The following is a 16,143-nucleotide window of genomic DNA, read 5'->3' as shown; positions in this document are numbered from 1 at the left end:
TATTCAATCGGACTCTAAGCCTGTTTCTCCGTCAGAGGACCTTAAACAATACTCTGCATATGTGGCCCACATGGCCTCTGCCCTGGGCATGAGCCTCAGTACGCAGCAGAAAGGAGAATTGGACCCCTTGTTCAGCCTTATTGATGTGGAGGCTAAGGTACTGGTCTCTCTGCCCCTTAACACCATAGCCCATTGGTGTAAACGACAGAGACCATGTCAAAGAACAATAAAGACACCAAGAAAATAATTTCTATTGCTACAGATAGGGCACTGAGCATGAATTGAGCATGAATTGTTTTTTTATTCTTTAAAAAAAGGATGGCACATTATTCTGAACTCCTGCATAAGAATGAATGATAGCTTTCTAGAAATGCAGTGCTGATAAGCTAACAGATTTTCACTCATTACTCATCATGATTCCCAACGGGGGTACTAGTACCCCTAGGGGTACTTGAAATCCAGGGGGTATTCAGAGCACTCCTGCCTCCCCATGCTGCAGCAGCACTATTTGTTCCCCTTCTGTAGATTGCTGGTACATCCTCAGCAATATGTCTGCTGCCGGAGGAGAGGGACAAGGGTGAAGACCCTTCTTGTCTACTCCTCATTGGCTGGCTATGTGCTGACGTACAGCATATCCCTTTCTTCAGCCTGATTGACTTCATAAAATTAGCACTGAGACTCCCATTGAAATTAATAGGACAAGTAAACTTGTCCCATTAATTTGAATAGGAGAATTCATGATTCTCCTATTCTGGATGTAAGCCATCCTAGTCTGGATGTAAGCCAGTGACTGGAGTAGCCGATCTCATAATGGCAAAATTTAAAATTTGTGTACACACTTTCTCGCTTGCTCTGGGGTACCTGAGCTGATAGTTTGTGACAGAAGGGGTTAAAGGAGGTTGGGAACCCCTGACAGAACTTCTTACTCAAATGTTCTAACTCAAGAGCCACAGGGAAAGCAAAATATGACAATTTTTCTTTTGGAAAAAGTTATTTCATTTGAATTAACTTCTTCTCATTTGAATGAGAGCTGTTTTTCTTTATGAAGGACACAGAGGCAGGCTGATGCATTTCCCAGAATGGAAGTAGTATAAACAAGTGACTGATATTGATCTTGCATTCCTGACAATAATCAAAATGCAAGCTACATTTGTAGGCCCATTTCATGAGTTCAGAAAGGAAAAAGGCAACTCTACAGTTTTGGTTGAAATCCCTTGAAGTTGACACTTCTGCACTGGAATTTTCAGCATTTGCTGGAATTGGGAACACCACAAGACTGTCAATGAAGACTTCTCACATTGCTACTTACTTTGTTTTTCTCTTCATACTGTCTCCTGGATTCTGCAAGCTGTTCTTCCAATTCTAACAATGCATCCTTTAGGGTATCTACTTGATACATGAAATTGGTTTTCTCATTATCTAACTGAGCATTTGACACCATAGCCTTCTTATATTTCTCTTCAACTTCTGCTAGGGAGTCCTAAAGAAAATACACAATTCATATATTAAGTACCATCAATCAAGTCAAAATGCTATAAAACTGTGGCTTCCTTTAATGTACATGTAAATTCTGTGCTGAGGAGACATATTTGAACGGGACCTAAAAAGCAGTCAGGTTTTTGCCAATGCTGTGGCTTAAATCTCATAAGGCAGCAATCTTCATTATTTTTTAAGTAGGGGCCATTTTTGCAAAAACAATTTTTAATCTGCCCTCCACACAGTACAGGTGGACCTCATCACATGTGCTCCCCACACCTGCAGTTTCACATATCTGCAATGAAGACTCTACCTTGGTATATGTAGTTTTTAAAAGGGTTGAAGTCAGAGTATCCATGGTTCCTAGGTGGCTGGAAATAACCTCCAAAGTCAATTCCAGCCAATATTTTGTAGCTCTTTTGTACATAATAATAATCTGCGATTTTTAACAGAAAATCAGTGCAATTGTGGGGCATTGCTGGACAGCTGGAGAGCATGGTACATTGCCTTTTTGCTCCTTTTTCTGCTCTCCAGGAACCTAACCCCCCAATTCCTATTCACTCAAGGTCTCCTTATCAGCAGTTCCATTATCCACGGTTATAGCCAAGAACAGAACCCACATGGATAATGAGGTTCACCTGTACTGCACTTTTCTCAGTGCTGCAAGGGCCCTCTAAGAGAGGTGGAACCCTGAGAACTCAAGGAGAAAAGTACTGGGAACAGTTATAGTTCCAAGCACTCTGTGCATACCTTCCAAGATGGCACAGGGGCTCAAGACGGCTCCATATCTCTTAAAGGAGAGAGCCAGCGTGGTGCAGTGGTTAGAGTGCTGGACTAGGACCGGGGAGACCCAAGTTCAAATCCCCATTCAGCTATGATACTAGCTGGGTGACTCTGGGCCAGTCACTTCTCTCTCAGCCTAGCCTACTTCACAGGGTTGTTGTGAAAAGAAACTCAAGTATGTAGTACACCGCTCTGGGCTCCTTGGAGGAAAAGCGGGATATAAATGTAAAAATAAATAATAATAAATACTTAATAATAATAATAATAATAATAATAATAGAGTCCCCCTGGTTCTGGGCAAAGTGCAGCACTGCACAGTGAGAATGGTCACCTCCACATGGTACCAGGGAGACTCTGCAGAGTATTCAGCTTTGGCTGAAGCTTCACACAGGCTCAATTAACACACAGAGTGCCGCACTTGGAGTTCATGGGGACTGCCATTAGCTCTGAGGCCTTACATGGAAGAACGCTGCCATAAAGTGACAAAATTCCCCATGCTTATTAATTTTTGTAAAAAGGAAAAGTAACCCAGGATGCTAAGCTTCTGTAATAAGACCTATATTAGTAACTTCAAGATGCCTGCAGCCACAAGAAATCTTACAAGCAGGCACAGGAGGCAAAGACTGCTGCAGGATGTACAATTACTTAATTTCTCTTTGTGTTAGGTATAAGTAATGCTACATAGGGAATGTTGTGGATGAATGATCGGCAGTTCTGCATTAACCATTTTTCTGGGTGATTTCACATGAAAGAAATTGAGGAGGGCTGTTGCACATTCAGGTAATCCAATTCTGCCAGTTGAGATTTAATGATACGAAGGACAGAATGTCACCTACTTAGAGGAAACTAATTACACTTTATACTGCATAAAAAACAACACTACTGACATTAAAGGAACAAAGCTTAATAAGGTTAGGAATGAGCAGCTTTTTCCTCGATATCATGCAAAAGTGAGATTGCTGAGCAAGAAAATATACTGATGAGCTCATTGCTTGAGAAATATTATCCTGTTAATAATACAAATATCTTTGCTAATAATAACGCATTTTAAAAGTGCATTTCAGTTGTTCAAAACACTTCACGCACATTTCTAGCATCAAGTAATTCTTACAATACCTCCATAAAATAGGCCAGTATTCTCCATCTATTACAAGTGGGTGCTGAGGCTGTAGCTTGCCTAAGACCACTGTGGATTTGTGACAGATGTGGGACTCAAACTTAAGACCTTTCAGCTCACCATCTGCACTCCTAGCTACTGCACAACCCCAATATCAAGATTTCTGGCACTTGTTACAATTTTACTGCTGTTACTTTAGATACTATGGGAAACAAGCAGGTAGGAAGCCAAGCAGCATTCAGCAGATAAAGAGTGTGATGTGAACCCACAAAATACATTGAAGCTTTTTTTCACCTTAAGGAGACCCATCAACTGACAATATGTATAATATTGCAACTGCAAGATCCTAATCAAAACTGCATAGTATTCTTCCCAAGAAGGTTTTGACAAATATTTATTACCAGCATTAATGCAGGTGTTGAGTAACTGGAGGACTTCAAATCTAAATTTGCCATTCTAAATTAAGTGAATGAGTGATATCCAGATAGATATTTTAGGTGCATTTCCATATAATCCAGAAGAACAGTATCTCCCTCAGGAGAAGCAAGACAGTAAAAGCTTTGTGATATAGTAGTCTGTGGAGCAGAGGAGAAGTAGGTAGGGACTGCTGTTGATAAATTTAAAAATAAGCTGCATATAATATGCTTCTCTGGATCGCAGCCATGGGCTACAAAATCCTTTATTATCCATTTGAGCCAAGAGACATTGTAACTGAGTGAGATGAAAAGACAATGTCATAACTGTAGAGTATAACTGTACCTGTACAGTATACTCTACAGATACCGGTACAATATCTAGCTCTTGCCAAAAGTGGCATTCATATCCAAAAATTTTAAAAAAACATTCTCCAGTTCAAGCTGTCCCCAATTTTCTTGAAACTCACCAATTTTAAACATAATGTTTCTAAAGTTGATGGTTTTACAATATTAGATAGTCTCCAAAATATAAAGCATGCAGAAGCAAGACCAATTTTAAGTGATTATTGTACTGCTGAATCTGTTAATGTGCTTTATATATTTACATTGCCCTCAACTGGGCAATTAGAACTTACCAGGATATAGCAAGGGTGTGCAACACATTCACATATAAGATGATGCAATTTCTGACAACATGCAGGTTACATTCTTGTTCCCTCTCTCAATGTTTAGCCAAGGTTAATACCACACGCTCACTCTATAGTAAACTTGTACCTTCATTTCCTTCAAGCCCTGCATGTATTTTCCTTCTACATCCTGAATCTGGTCTTTTAAATCACTGATATCCTGAAGAAAATTGCAGAACATTGTGTCAATTAAACCACTGGGTAACCTTTACATAATGCTGTGGGGACACAGAAATTATTCATCACAAAAAGGGATATTCTATTCCTTAGTGAAATGTATATCCCTGTACTAATTATTTTAAATTAGCAAAATGAGGTGGATTCATTCTCTCTGTGACCACAGTGCTGTTAAGACAGTTGTGCTCTACTCCTTTCTTGCACAGGCATCTGGGTTCTTCCTATCAGGGAGAATTCTCCCTATCAGCTTACATCTCCATTCCAATAAGTATCTTACCTTAATTTCTCGAATTTCTCTAATAGATGCTTCAGTATCCACTGAGATGGAAGTATCTCCACTGCCTCGCCGAGAAGAAGTTCCACCTAGAGAGGCCAGAGTAGCTGCTGACAAACTCGACACAGTTCGAACTCCCTGGAATTATATTTAATTAAATAATGGTAATTTACAATGCAGGGGTTTTTAAAATTAAAATAACACAAACTATAACATTTAAAAGCACATTAAAATAACCCTGACTCATCTTCAGAATTCTGGAGAATACTACTCATTTCCCAAGCATGGCTTATCTGTTTGCATATTGTATAAATGTTTGTATGAAGTATAAATATTAGTATTGTGATTCTCAAGATCTTAAAAATAAAATCAATTAAAAATCAAGGCTAAAGGCACGTAGGAAAGATGTGCCATAATCAAACTAGATATATTAATCAACTGACCATAACACAAACAGGAAAGCTGTGTCAAGCCTGGATTCATTTTAACTGAACACAGCACAACAAGAAGGTAGTTGTAGAGTGGGGCTACACAAATTTAGCCCTCCAGTTGCCATTTTTTTGGACTACAGCTCCCATCATGCCTAACTACAGACCACTGTGGCTGGGGATGATGAAATTTGTAGTCCAACAACAGCTACAGGGTCACAGTTGTGCAGCCCTGATGTAAACAGATCTCCGAAAATATTATTCCACAACTCCTCTGGCTTCAGAGATTTCACAATGCATAAGGGATAAAAATTTGCTTTTTAAATGAAAGCCAAGAGACTTAGTTCTGCAGCTTTTCTGCACTTGGCACACTGCCATCATTATAAGCAGCCTAGCTGTGTGAGGGACTAGTAAAGAAAAGCTCTTTATGATACTGTTTTGAATATTTACAGTAGGCCCAAAACTTCCCAGAAAAAAAAACTTCACTAGATTCTAATTAAACAACACTAACATTCTGTTCCATCTTGAACATCTGAGTTTCAGTCTTTCTTCCTTTCATTCTTGGGCCACATACACTGGCAGCCCTCTCAGCAACAAACATACTGGGGGTGGGGGGATGTCAGATTACCCAGTCTCCAAAATATATGATTCATGCCTCAAACAAAAATTTGAAAATGTTTATCAGTATTATCATCTCTGCTTACTTAGGGCTGGTTCATATGAACAGCCCAGCAGCAGCCCTACGCACAATAATCATGGTGCCACTGGCACAAATGCACCTATCCCAATGTCACTCAAGGAGGTGCTGATGCATCACATCCTTTAATTGCATGTGAGGGATGATCATCCAAATTGCCTCCCTACACATGCTACAAAACCCTGTTTAAACAAGTATAGAGGGACAGTTGGGACGAACCAACCCACACACACAATTAAAGGATGTGGCGAGATCATGCCAGCACATTCTTGAGTGATGTTAAGGCAGGCACATTCTCACCATGCTCCCAAAATTATCATGTGTAAGACTACTGCTGAGTCGTCGTTCATTTGAACCAGCCCACAGCCTAGCAAACATAACTAGTTAAAAATCTACTGTTGAATCAATATGAGGTCCATTCATTAGCAACTCCAGCATTCCATTAATCATGTTTCTTTTCTTCATAGTAAGAATAATTTGTCATTTTTCCAAGTTTCAGTTTGTGTCAGTCATTTATATCAAGTCTATAACCTTCCATTTGCACACAATGACACAACATTTTGTCTTACCTTCTCAAAGTCTTTTTCAGGCCTTTCTTCAACCTAGAATGAGGGAACAGAAACCATAATTAAATGACAAAGACAATACCAGACCTCATGAAACCATTTCCCCATCAACAGTTTCCTCTCAAACTTGTACAACATTGGCTACCTACAATCTTACAGCAAAACTGGTTTATTCACTACACTGCTCAGAAATCACCAAGAAAAGCAGCTTTGAACTTCAATATCAACCAAGGATACTTTTCAGATATGTCCATTCATTCACTACACCCTTTTTTTGGCCGGGGGGCGGAGGGTACTTCAGGATGAAGATTTATGTCTTAAATCTACTCTCTTTTGAAATTTGTACTCTTAAATATTAATTTGATATCAACAGTTCAGATTACTTCACTTCAGTGTCATGCATTTGAATACATTGACACATTTAACTGAATAACTCTGAAAATTTAACATGTTGGCTGAAAAGACTATGTACAGTGCAATATTCTTTTGCTGCTTTAACACCACAGTGTTAACACCAGTTAACAACACTGGGTATCGCAGGTAGTGCCAATAGTTACAGACATCTGGGTGTGCAAGACTGAAATTATGGGACTATATTCTAAGCAATGTTAGTGTACAAGTACTTTGGGAGAGGCTTTGTATGACTGAATGCTAAAAAGCATGAGGACCTATTCAGGAACCATTTCCAGGTTGATCTGTAACAATAGCCTCCTCCTAAATAAAAATGACTTTTCTCTAGAGCAGGGGCTCCCAACAGGGGGTACTAGTACCCATAGGGGGATACTTGAAGGGCTCTCAGGGGATACTCAAAGCCCTCTCATCTCCCCATGCTTTGGGCACACTATTTATTCTCTATTATTTTTTCTTGTTTACACAGTCAGACAGGTGTTATTGACTGGTTTGTTTTATCCAGACATCATCATCATCATCATCATCATCATCATCATCATCAATTGTTATTAAAATATTTGTTGCTCAAATATAATGATGCCCAAATATGTGTCCGAGGACACTTTATCAGCAATGTGTTCACTACAGAAGGAGAGGGATGAGAGTGAAGACCATTCTTCTCTTCTCCTGATTGGCTGGCTACATGCTGAGTTTCAGCATATAGCCATCCAATCAAGAGCAGAGAAGGATGGACTTCAGAAAATTAACACTGAGTACTCCCACTGAAATTAATCAGACCCATTAATTTCAATAAGATTGCTTATGAGTGTGGATGCAAGTCAGTGACTGGAGCAGTCTTCCTAACACACACTTAAATTTGTGTTTTTATGTATACAAGTGGATTCATTCTCTCTCTCTCTCTCTCTCTCTCTCTCTCAAAAGTTGCAGTTGTAAGACATGTTACTGCAGTCACTGGTTCACATATGCAGATTAAGCTAATTTTAGACTTACTGAAATTAATGGAAGAAGTTTACTTGTCCCATTAATTTCAATGGGAATACTCATAAATAACTTAATCTGGATGTAAGCTAGTAACTCAAATAGCCCATCTCATAACTGTAACATTTAAGTTTGCACAAACACCCACACTCTCTAAAAATCTCTTATGTGGTACCCTGCTGAAGGTTTGTGAAATAACGGTACACTACACTTGTTTTAAAAGGTTGGGAACAGTGTTCTCTCTAAATTTTTTCATCTGTGTGCAGAGCGAGTTTTGTTCTGAGTGGCAGTGCGTGTGCACATGCATTCAGAGTGAGACCTTCCTGATTCAATGTAAGCGGGATCTAAAATTGAGCGAACATCCACAATATGTGAGCTCACATGCACATCTTAGAGAGAACACTGGTTGAGAACCCCCTGCTCTAGAGAATGTTGTTATTTGGGTCTCTCAGAATAAAACGAGAATGTGATCTAATTAACACTGCTCCCCGCCCCACCCTAAAGGAGCTGGGGAGAGTCTTTCAGAAAGCAGTGAGCACTAAGGATGTGCAAATTGATTCGGGTACAAAATGATTTGTACCCAAATCTACCTGTTTTGTGCGATCTGTGGACAAAACAAATCACTCCTATGCTAGCTGGCCAGATTCGGGTCCAAAACAAATCGCCCAGATTTCTGACCTGAAAAATTTGTAGATTTTGATCTCCATTTTGTGGCGATCTCTCTTGCCGTCTCCATTTTGTGTCAGGACTTTTTTTTTTTTTTTTTTTTTGACAATTCCACCATCCTGAGCTTCAGACTGGTAATTTACAGTGTGCAATGTCTGGCTGGAGGTTTCCCCTGATTCCAGATTGGCTTATTTGCATTCAAATCTTGTATTGCCAGGGGTAACTGACCCCACATTGACCAGGGGAAGTGTCAAAGAAGGGAGGAGTTCAAAGGAGGGATTTTCAAATGTATTTAAGGAGGCAGGCAGCCACCATTCTGCCTCATGGGAGGAGGAAGGGAGGGAGAGTGAGAGCACCAGAGATGCTTTGTTTTGCCCTGCTTGCCTGCTGCCTGGAGTGGATTCTCTGCTTTTTGTTTCTGCTTTCCTGACTGAGGAAAAAAGAAGAGAATTTTTTTCATCCCATTTCTGCTACCAAGAAAATCACTGCCTGCACCTGCTGTCCGAATGAATTGTATGTATGTATTTGTTTATTGCGGCCCAAGGCCAGCATAGCTGTCCGAACGAATTGATTTGGGTACAAAACGATTTGTATACAAATCTACCTGTTTGGAGAGATTTGTGGACAAAACAAATTGCCTCTGTGCAGGCTGGCCAGATTTGGACCCAAATAAATTGGGGGTGATTCGCTTCAGGTATAAATTGAATTTTAAAAAATAGATTCATGCACATCCCTAATGAACACTACCTTGGCTACAATATTTACATTTCTGTTATAAATTATGTCTGATGAATTTGCAGTCTTGCAACATTCTAAACAATGAATTGATCAAGAGAGGCAAATCTTGCCTACTCTATGCTTCCCTTAAAGAATGCCTCCAGTTTTCAAATATAGGAGAGCAGTTCTATTGCAACATGCACAGAAGCAAAAACTGCAACACTTGTTATTCACTGCTTGCTCTGCTGTGAGATCAATCAGGGTCTGCTACATAGCAGAAAGCCTACAAAAAAAGCAACATATGCTGTTTTTTAAATGTCCATGTGATAAATGTGAGCATATTTATGAAAATTAAATGTGTTCACAAATTCAGTTATGTCTGTCAAACAAAAACATAGTAAACCCATTGCTCATATTAAAAGGAACATTCAGATTTTGGGGAGGTGAGGGGTTTGGACCAATCTTCATTTCAGAGATTTAAATCTCCCCTTGTGTATAGTGCCTCTTTCCTGAACTACTTTGGAAATTGAAACATACCAGTTGCGACTAGGGATGTGCAAACCGGTTCGAACTTGAACCTGGGTGGTTCGATGGTTCGAATTCGAACCAAAACAGCCATCAGTTTTGAGCTGCAGGTTCGAATTTGAACCAAACTGGAGGTGGTTCGATTCAAACTGGTTTGAACTAGTTTGAAGCTCCAAAAGTGGGTGGGCTGGTAACTGGCACCCATGGGTACCTACCATCCAAATATTGAATTTTATTTATATTTTTTCTCATAGGGTATAATGGGACTCGAACCAGCCCATTATTCCCTATTGTGGAGCATTCATGGGTGCCAACAACCACCCAAACCCCGAAGCAATGGGACACTCTTACGATTTTCTATGAATATTTGAAATATTTTAATTATTTTTCTCATAGGGTATAATGGGACATGAACCAGCCCATTATCCCCTATTGTGGAGCACCCAGGGGCACAAAAGTGGGGTGGGTGGTAGGCACCCAGGGGTGCCTACTACCCACAAAACCCCAAGGCAATCGGACACTCCTCCGATTATTGGTGAATTTTAAAAGTATTTTTGAATTCCTCATAGGAAATAATGAGGATTGCAGCAAACGTATAGCTTCACATCAGGGAGAAAGGGGTGTCCTAGAGCAGATTGTGGTGGGTGGTAGTGCCCAAGGGGGGCAAGGAAGCTATCAGAATTATTAAGTTTACGCGTCTTTAAGGTTTTTCTCCAGAAAGAAGCATGGAGGTGTCCGCAATGTATAGCTTCATGTATGGGGCAAAGGGGTAGCCTAGAGCAGAATGTGGTGGGTGGTAGTGCCCAATGGGGGGCAAGGAAGCTATCAGAATTATTTGAAAGGAATTGGGCAAAGGGCTGATTTTTAAGTGGTTTTTGAAGTTAATGTGTCTTTAAGGTTAGCAAATGAGAGTGGATTCATGGTTTGTCTTTGAAAATCTTATATCCTAAGAGTCCAGAAACAATACTATTAGGCATTGATAATAGCTCATTGCCTAGGAAATACTGGACCCTCTTTATGTATCTGACAGCAGCAACAAGATTGACATTTGCATACAAATGGAAAGACATCCATTGTCTGAGTAAAGAAGACTGGATACTTAAAGTGTTAGAGTTGGCAGAAATGGCAAAGCTAACAGCGTTATTCAGAAATAAATTTGAAGCATTTAAAAGAGAGTGGGACCCTCTTCTTATTTACCTAAAAACATATTATAAAATGGATTTCTATCAGGCTTTTAAGTGGTAACAAAAATGTTTTTAAAATGCCCTAGAGCTGACTTTTGTATGATTTAATGGGGGGAGAACGATTAAATTACATGCAAGACTTGGGTTTTGTAACTGATACTTGTTCTAATGATGAGATGGAAGTCCTCTTGTCTTTGTGTGTGTGTTTTTTTCCTTTCTTTTTTTCTTTGTGTGTGTGCATGTGTGTATCTTATGTTGTGAAAATTGAATAAAAAGTTATTTTTTAAAAAAGAAAATCTTATATGCTACCATACAATCTACACTCAGAACACTTCAGAAACAACAAAACCCAGTACCTCATGGGTTAGCAACCCATGGGGGTGGTTGGCACCCTCTGTGCACTACACTACCACTCACTCTGGGCCACCCAGCATCCCACAAGTGGCTTTAAGGTTTTTCTCCATAGGGAAGAATGGAGGTTTCAGCAGCCCCATAACTGCACTTGGGGGGTGCTAGGGTGGCCCAGAGCAAGGGTGGCAACCACCCCCATGGGTTGCTAACTGAACCGAACCAGGGGGGTTCGAGCCAAACCAAAACCGAACACCCCCTCCTGGTTTGAACCCGGTTCAAATTCGAACTGAACCGGGCAAAATGGTTTTGTGCACATCCCTAATTGCGACTTCCTATGTGCACATCCATTTACAATAACCTCAGGGACACTGTCTATACTCTATACAATCATTGCTTTTCCTAAACAAATATTTACAACATGACTTTTAGCTCTATGAGAAAGCCAGGTGGATGCAATTCTTCCCTCCTCTTTGCCTCATGTGTTGCCCTTTGACTTCCTACCTCTTCCCTCTATCTGCAGTCCCCATATAATAGGCACTGCTGTTGAAAACCTGTTTTACGGCAATGGGATAGTGAGTTGCAAACCAGGCTACTGCTGTCTTCCAGCAGATGGCCCTCTTTGTAATTCATTCATTCAACATTTGAATTGTATAGAATGTTTACATTGTCAGCAAACAAAATCAATTTGGTTAGTTTAGTACAATTTACTGGCTCTTTCTGGTCCAGACTCAGGCATACCAACTATTGACAGGATTTTTGCTGCACGTGTTAAAGCAATCTCTGTAAAAGTTTCAAACACATTTCTTGAATTGAACTTGTAATGTCTGAAAAATAGGAACTAATTTTACTCCTCAAGGTATGAACATGAATGAAAAAATTCACCTCAATGTTACAGGCAAAATGTTGAGAACCCAAAAATCTGAGGAGCCCCCTGCAATATAATATGTAACAGACACAGGCAGGGGTCCAATACATTGTGGCTTGTCTTACTAATCAACCATTATTTGTGTTTGCAAGAGTCCTCTTCACTTGAGGTGATTAATCATTTTTCATAGAGGGCACGCCCTCAACTCCTGTCTGTGGCTTCCAGCGGCATCTGGTGGGCCACTGTGCGAAACAGGATGCTGACTAGATGGGCCTTGGGCCTGATCCAGCAGGGCTGTTCTTATGTTTCTTATGTTCTTATGAACATTAATCTGAATTAAATTTGTTATTATTTATTTAGCACCTCCATGTACACTGCGCTGCAGAAAGAATGAGAGGACAAGTCCTTGACCCAAGGGTCTTAAAATCTAAGTGTCCACACAGGAACAACAACAGAAGAAGAGGGAAACCAAAGTGGCAAAGAATATGAACATCTTTCAGTTACATGTACTTGAGCTAAGTTACAGCAGGGAGTGGGGCACAGTGCCAAAAATTTCATGGAAAAGATAGGCTGTGAGAAGGACACTGAAGAAAATGATCACATCCCAAAAGTCCATTCCAAGTGTAAAATGCAACAAGGGAGAAAGGGCTGAGATGCTTGAAGGGGCAGGAAATCTTTGAATGGTGAGAATGTTAGGGCTGTAAGATCAAAGCTCACAGGCAGGAGTATAGTGAGATCTGAGAGGTAGAGAGGAACAAAGCCATGGAGAACTTTAAAAGTAAGGACAAGGAGTCTGTGATGGATCTGGCAGTGGACAGGAAGCCAGTGAAGTGATTTAAGGAGAAGGAGTACAATGCAGCTGGACTGAGAGGTGAATAATTTTTGCAGCAAAATAATGCATGGAGGAAACTGAGATAAGCCAATGGAGTACCTGCAAGGAGAAGGTTGAATAGTATTAGAGAGGACCAGGGTATGAAGTAGAGTTTTTGTCAAGGGAACAGGGAAGAATGGCCATATTCCTGCAATATTGTTAAGGAAGCAGTGGTATGATTGGGTGATATAGTGAATATAAGGAATAAGGAAGAGAGGAGAGTCAAAGATATGATTAAACCTTTCCGACTGTTCAACAGTGTAGATGCAATTTTATTAATGAACAAAGCATACAAGGAGAGGAAGGCTTAGGAGGAAAGATTCAGAGTTTAGTATTCTTGGTGTAGAGAAGCAGACCTGAGTATCATTAAAATATAGACAATACTTAAAACCATGGGCTTTGACAAGGTCACCGAGACTCAGCAGAGAGAGAGAGAGAGAGAGAATGAGAATGAATGAGAATATAGCAAGGGACCAAGAACAGAGCCCTGTGGGACCCAACAGACAGAGGGAAAGAGGAGCAAGCACTTCCATCTGTGGAAACCTTGAAAGAATAATTGGAAAGATAACCATTTGAGAACAGTCACAGAGACCCAAAGCCTAACAAAAGTCAAGCAAGTGAGAGTGATTAACCATAATGAAAGCAGAGGGATGTCTGGAAGAATGACAGAATATAGAACTTTTGATTTGGTAGCAAGATCATTGGCAAAAAAAATTTAAGGGAAGTTTCAGTGGAGTGCAGGGGACAGAAGACATATTAGAAGGAACAAGGAGCAGAGTTAGAGGAAAGGACGTCTAGGGAGCAGGAGTAAGCAGCATGTTCCAGGAATCTGGAGACAAAAGAGTAGAAGCAAGACTGATCGGTAGGTGGAAATGGAAGATGGGTCAAGAGACAGTTTTTTAAGAACAGGGTATGAGTGGGGGGGGAGATGATGTGGGTGAAAACAGTGGCAAGCGAGATGTTGACCAGGACTTGGGAGGGGATGACAGTTGGATGGATTAGATAACAACAAGGTAGCCAATTAATCAAGTGAGATGGGGGTGGGTGGCCGGGGAAGGCTGAAGGGAGAATGACAGAGGAAGCAGGAGCATAATATTTTCATTGCAAAAGGCAGCAAAGCCCTGAGTAGAAAGAGGAGGGAAAAGGTGGAGGGGTAGGCCTTAGCAAAACATGAAATGTTGAGGAGAAGTGCTGAGGATTCCAAGGGCTGATGTGGACCAAGGTGGTTTAGGAGAGTTTTTTTTCCAGGTGAATGGCAGATGAGAAGGAAAACAATATGAATTCCTAATGGGTGTAATCAGCTCACACGTTGTTCTCCTCCAAAGGCATTCAGCTGCAGAAGAGGATGAACAAAGATACTGAATGGAGGGACTGAGCCAGAGCGGAGGATGAGAGAGGCATAGAGGTCATTTTGAGATGATCAAATATCAAAGCTTAAGGACAGGAAGAAATGAAGGTGGAAACTGAAGAGTCTAAGGAAGATGCAGAGATCATGAAAGAGAAAGGAAAGGACAAGGCAGTGGAGAATGGCCCTGTATCCGTGGACTGCAAGTCACAGAAGGAGTAGAAGACAGGATATGGATGGCTGGACTGTGTGCAACGTTGAGGGAGAAAAAGTGATCAACAGACAGAGATAACTCCAAAGCACAGAGATCAAGTGTGTGCTCAAGGCAGTGTGTGGTAGAGTTGTCTGAAGAAGAGGCTAAAGAGATGAAGTAGCTGCTTAGGAACATAGGAAACTGCCATATACTGAGTCAGACCACTGGTCTATCTAGCTCAGTATTGTCTTCACAGACTGGCAGCGGCTTCTCCAAGGTTGCAGGCAGCAATCTCTCTCAGCCCTATCTTGGAGAAGCCAGGGAGGGAACTTGGAACCTACTGCTCTTCCCAGAGCGGCTTCATCCCCTGAGGGGAATATCTTGCAGTGCTCACAATCAAGTCTCCCATTCAGATGCAACCAGGGCAGACCCTGCTTAGCTATAGGGACAAGTCATGCTTGCTACCACAAGATCAGCTCTCCTCTCCCTCTGCTTCTGAGGGATCATTCACATGCATCACCAAACCAATTCAGGGGTGTTAGAGGGAAAAGGTGAGTGAGGCATCGAGATCGGAAATCTTAATTAATTAATTAGTTAATTAATTAATTTTATATCCTGCTCTTCCTCCAAGAAGGATAGAGCAGCAAGCATCATATGGGAGTGCGGTGGGTCAGTGAGAAAAGAGAGGTTGAAAAGGAGGTCAGAAACAAAGCAGACGACCAGACTCAGCTATTTATAGTTCTTTAGGCCAGAGAGGATTTGACTGTTTATTTGCAGTCCAATACAAACTATAAGGAAATATTTGTATATTTGTATTTGTGTAGTATTTGTTATACTACAGTATGGAGGTGGAATTTAACCAGAGGACATCGTCAGCTGGCCTTAGGTGCAGTTTCTGCTGGACTTTGTGTACCAAACTAAACTTTACACTTGCATGCAGGAGAAACTGCTGATGGGTAGCAAAAGACACTTTGCCAGTATTGCCATATCGTCTTCTCTACATTACATCCAATGATGGTCCACTGATGGACCATGAACCACTAATTCGTTTGTGGTTGATAATGTTTGGATATCAATATTTTCCAAATCAACTTAAAACTACAAGAAAAAAGTGTGAATTTTGTTGCAGTGCTAGTTGAAGTTCAAGCAATGATAAAATGTTATGCTTGTGCATGCTGAAAAACATCAGATCAGATCCAATATTATGAATATCATAACTGGACATGGGATCCATAAAAATAGGGAAAAATCCCTTTTACGGCAGCTATGATAACTGTTCTCTGACTTTCCCCCCTCTTTTTGGTTTGACAAGGTGCTTGGGCGCACTCTCACCATTACAAAAGGAAGGAAACAATACATAAATCCTTTTGAAGTAGTGCAATTGAACAAGCATGCTTTCTCAAATCAAAACACACAC

General features: G+C 40.6%; 1 protein-coding gene across 44 annotated transcripts in view; it reads right to left on the bottom strand.

The window, feature by feature from the left end:
- Positions 1-16,143, bottom strand: part of LRRFIP1 (LRR binding FLII interacting protein 1) — a 159,190-nt gene that overhangs the window by 27,386 nt on the left and 115,661 nt on the right. For 41 of the 44 annotated variants that reach the window (XR_008313028.1, XM_053283265.1, XM_053283243.1 and 38 more), the window contains 4 exons: positions 6,624-6,656; positions 4,933-5,067; positions 4,567-4,638; positions 1,310-1,480 (listed from right to left, as the gene is read on the bottom strand). Coding sequence is in view for 43 of the 44 variants with exons in the window: in XM_053283265.1 (XP_053139240.1) it covers positions 1,310-1,480; positions 4,567-4,638; positions 4,933-5,067; positions 6,624-6,656 (411 nt within the window). In the remaining variant the exon portion in view is untranslated. The remainder of the gene's footprint in view (positions 1-1,309; positions 1,481-4,566; positions 4,639-4,932; positions 5,068-6,623; positions 6,657-16,143) is intronic. The other 3 variants (XM_053283253.1, XM_053283283.1, XM_053283285.1) reach the window with 1 other exon arrangement.

Source organism: Hemicordylus capensis, chromosome 1 (genome assembly GCF_027244095.1).
Source record: "Hemicordylus capensis ecotype Gifberg chromosome 1, rHemCap1.1.pri, whole genome shotgun sequence".
NCBI lineage: Eukaryota > Metazoa > Chordata > Lepidosauria > Squamata > Cordylidae > Hemicordylus > Hemicordylus capensis.
This window is presented reverse-complemented; position numbering and strand designations above follow the sequence as displayed.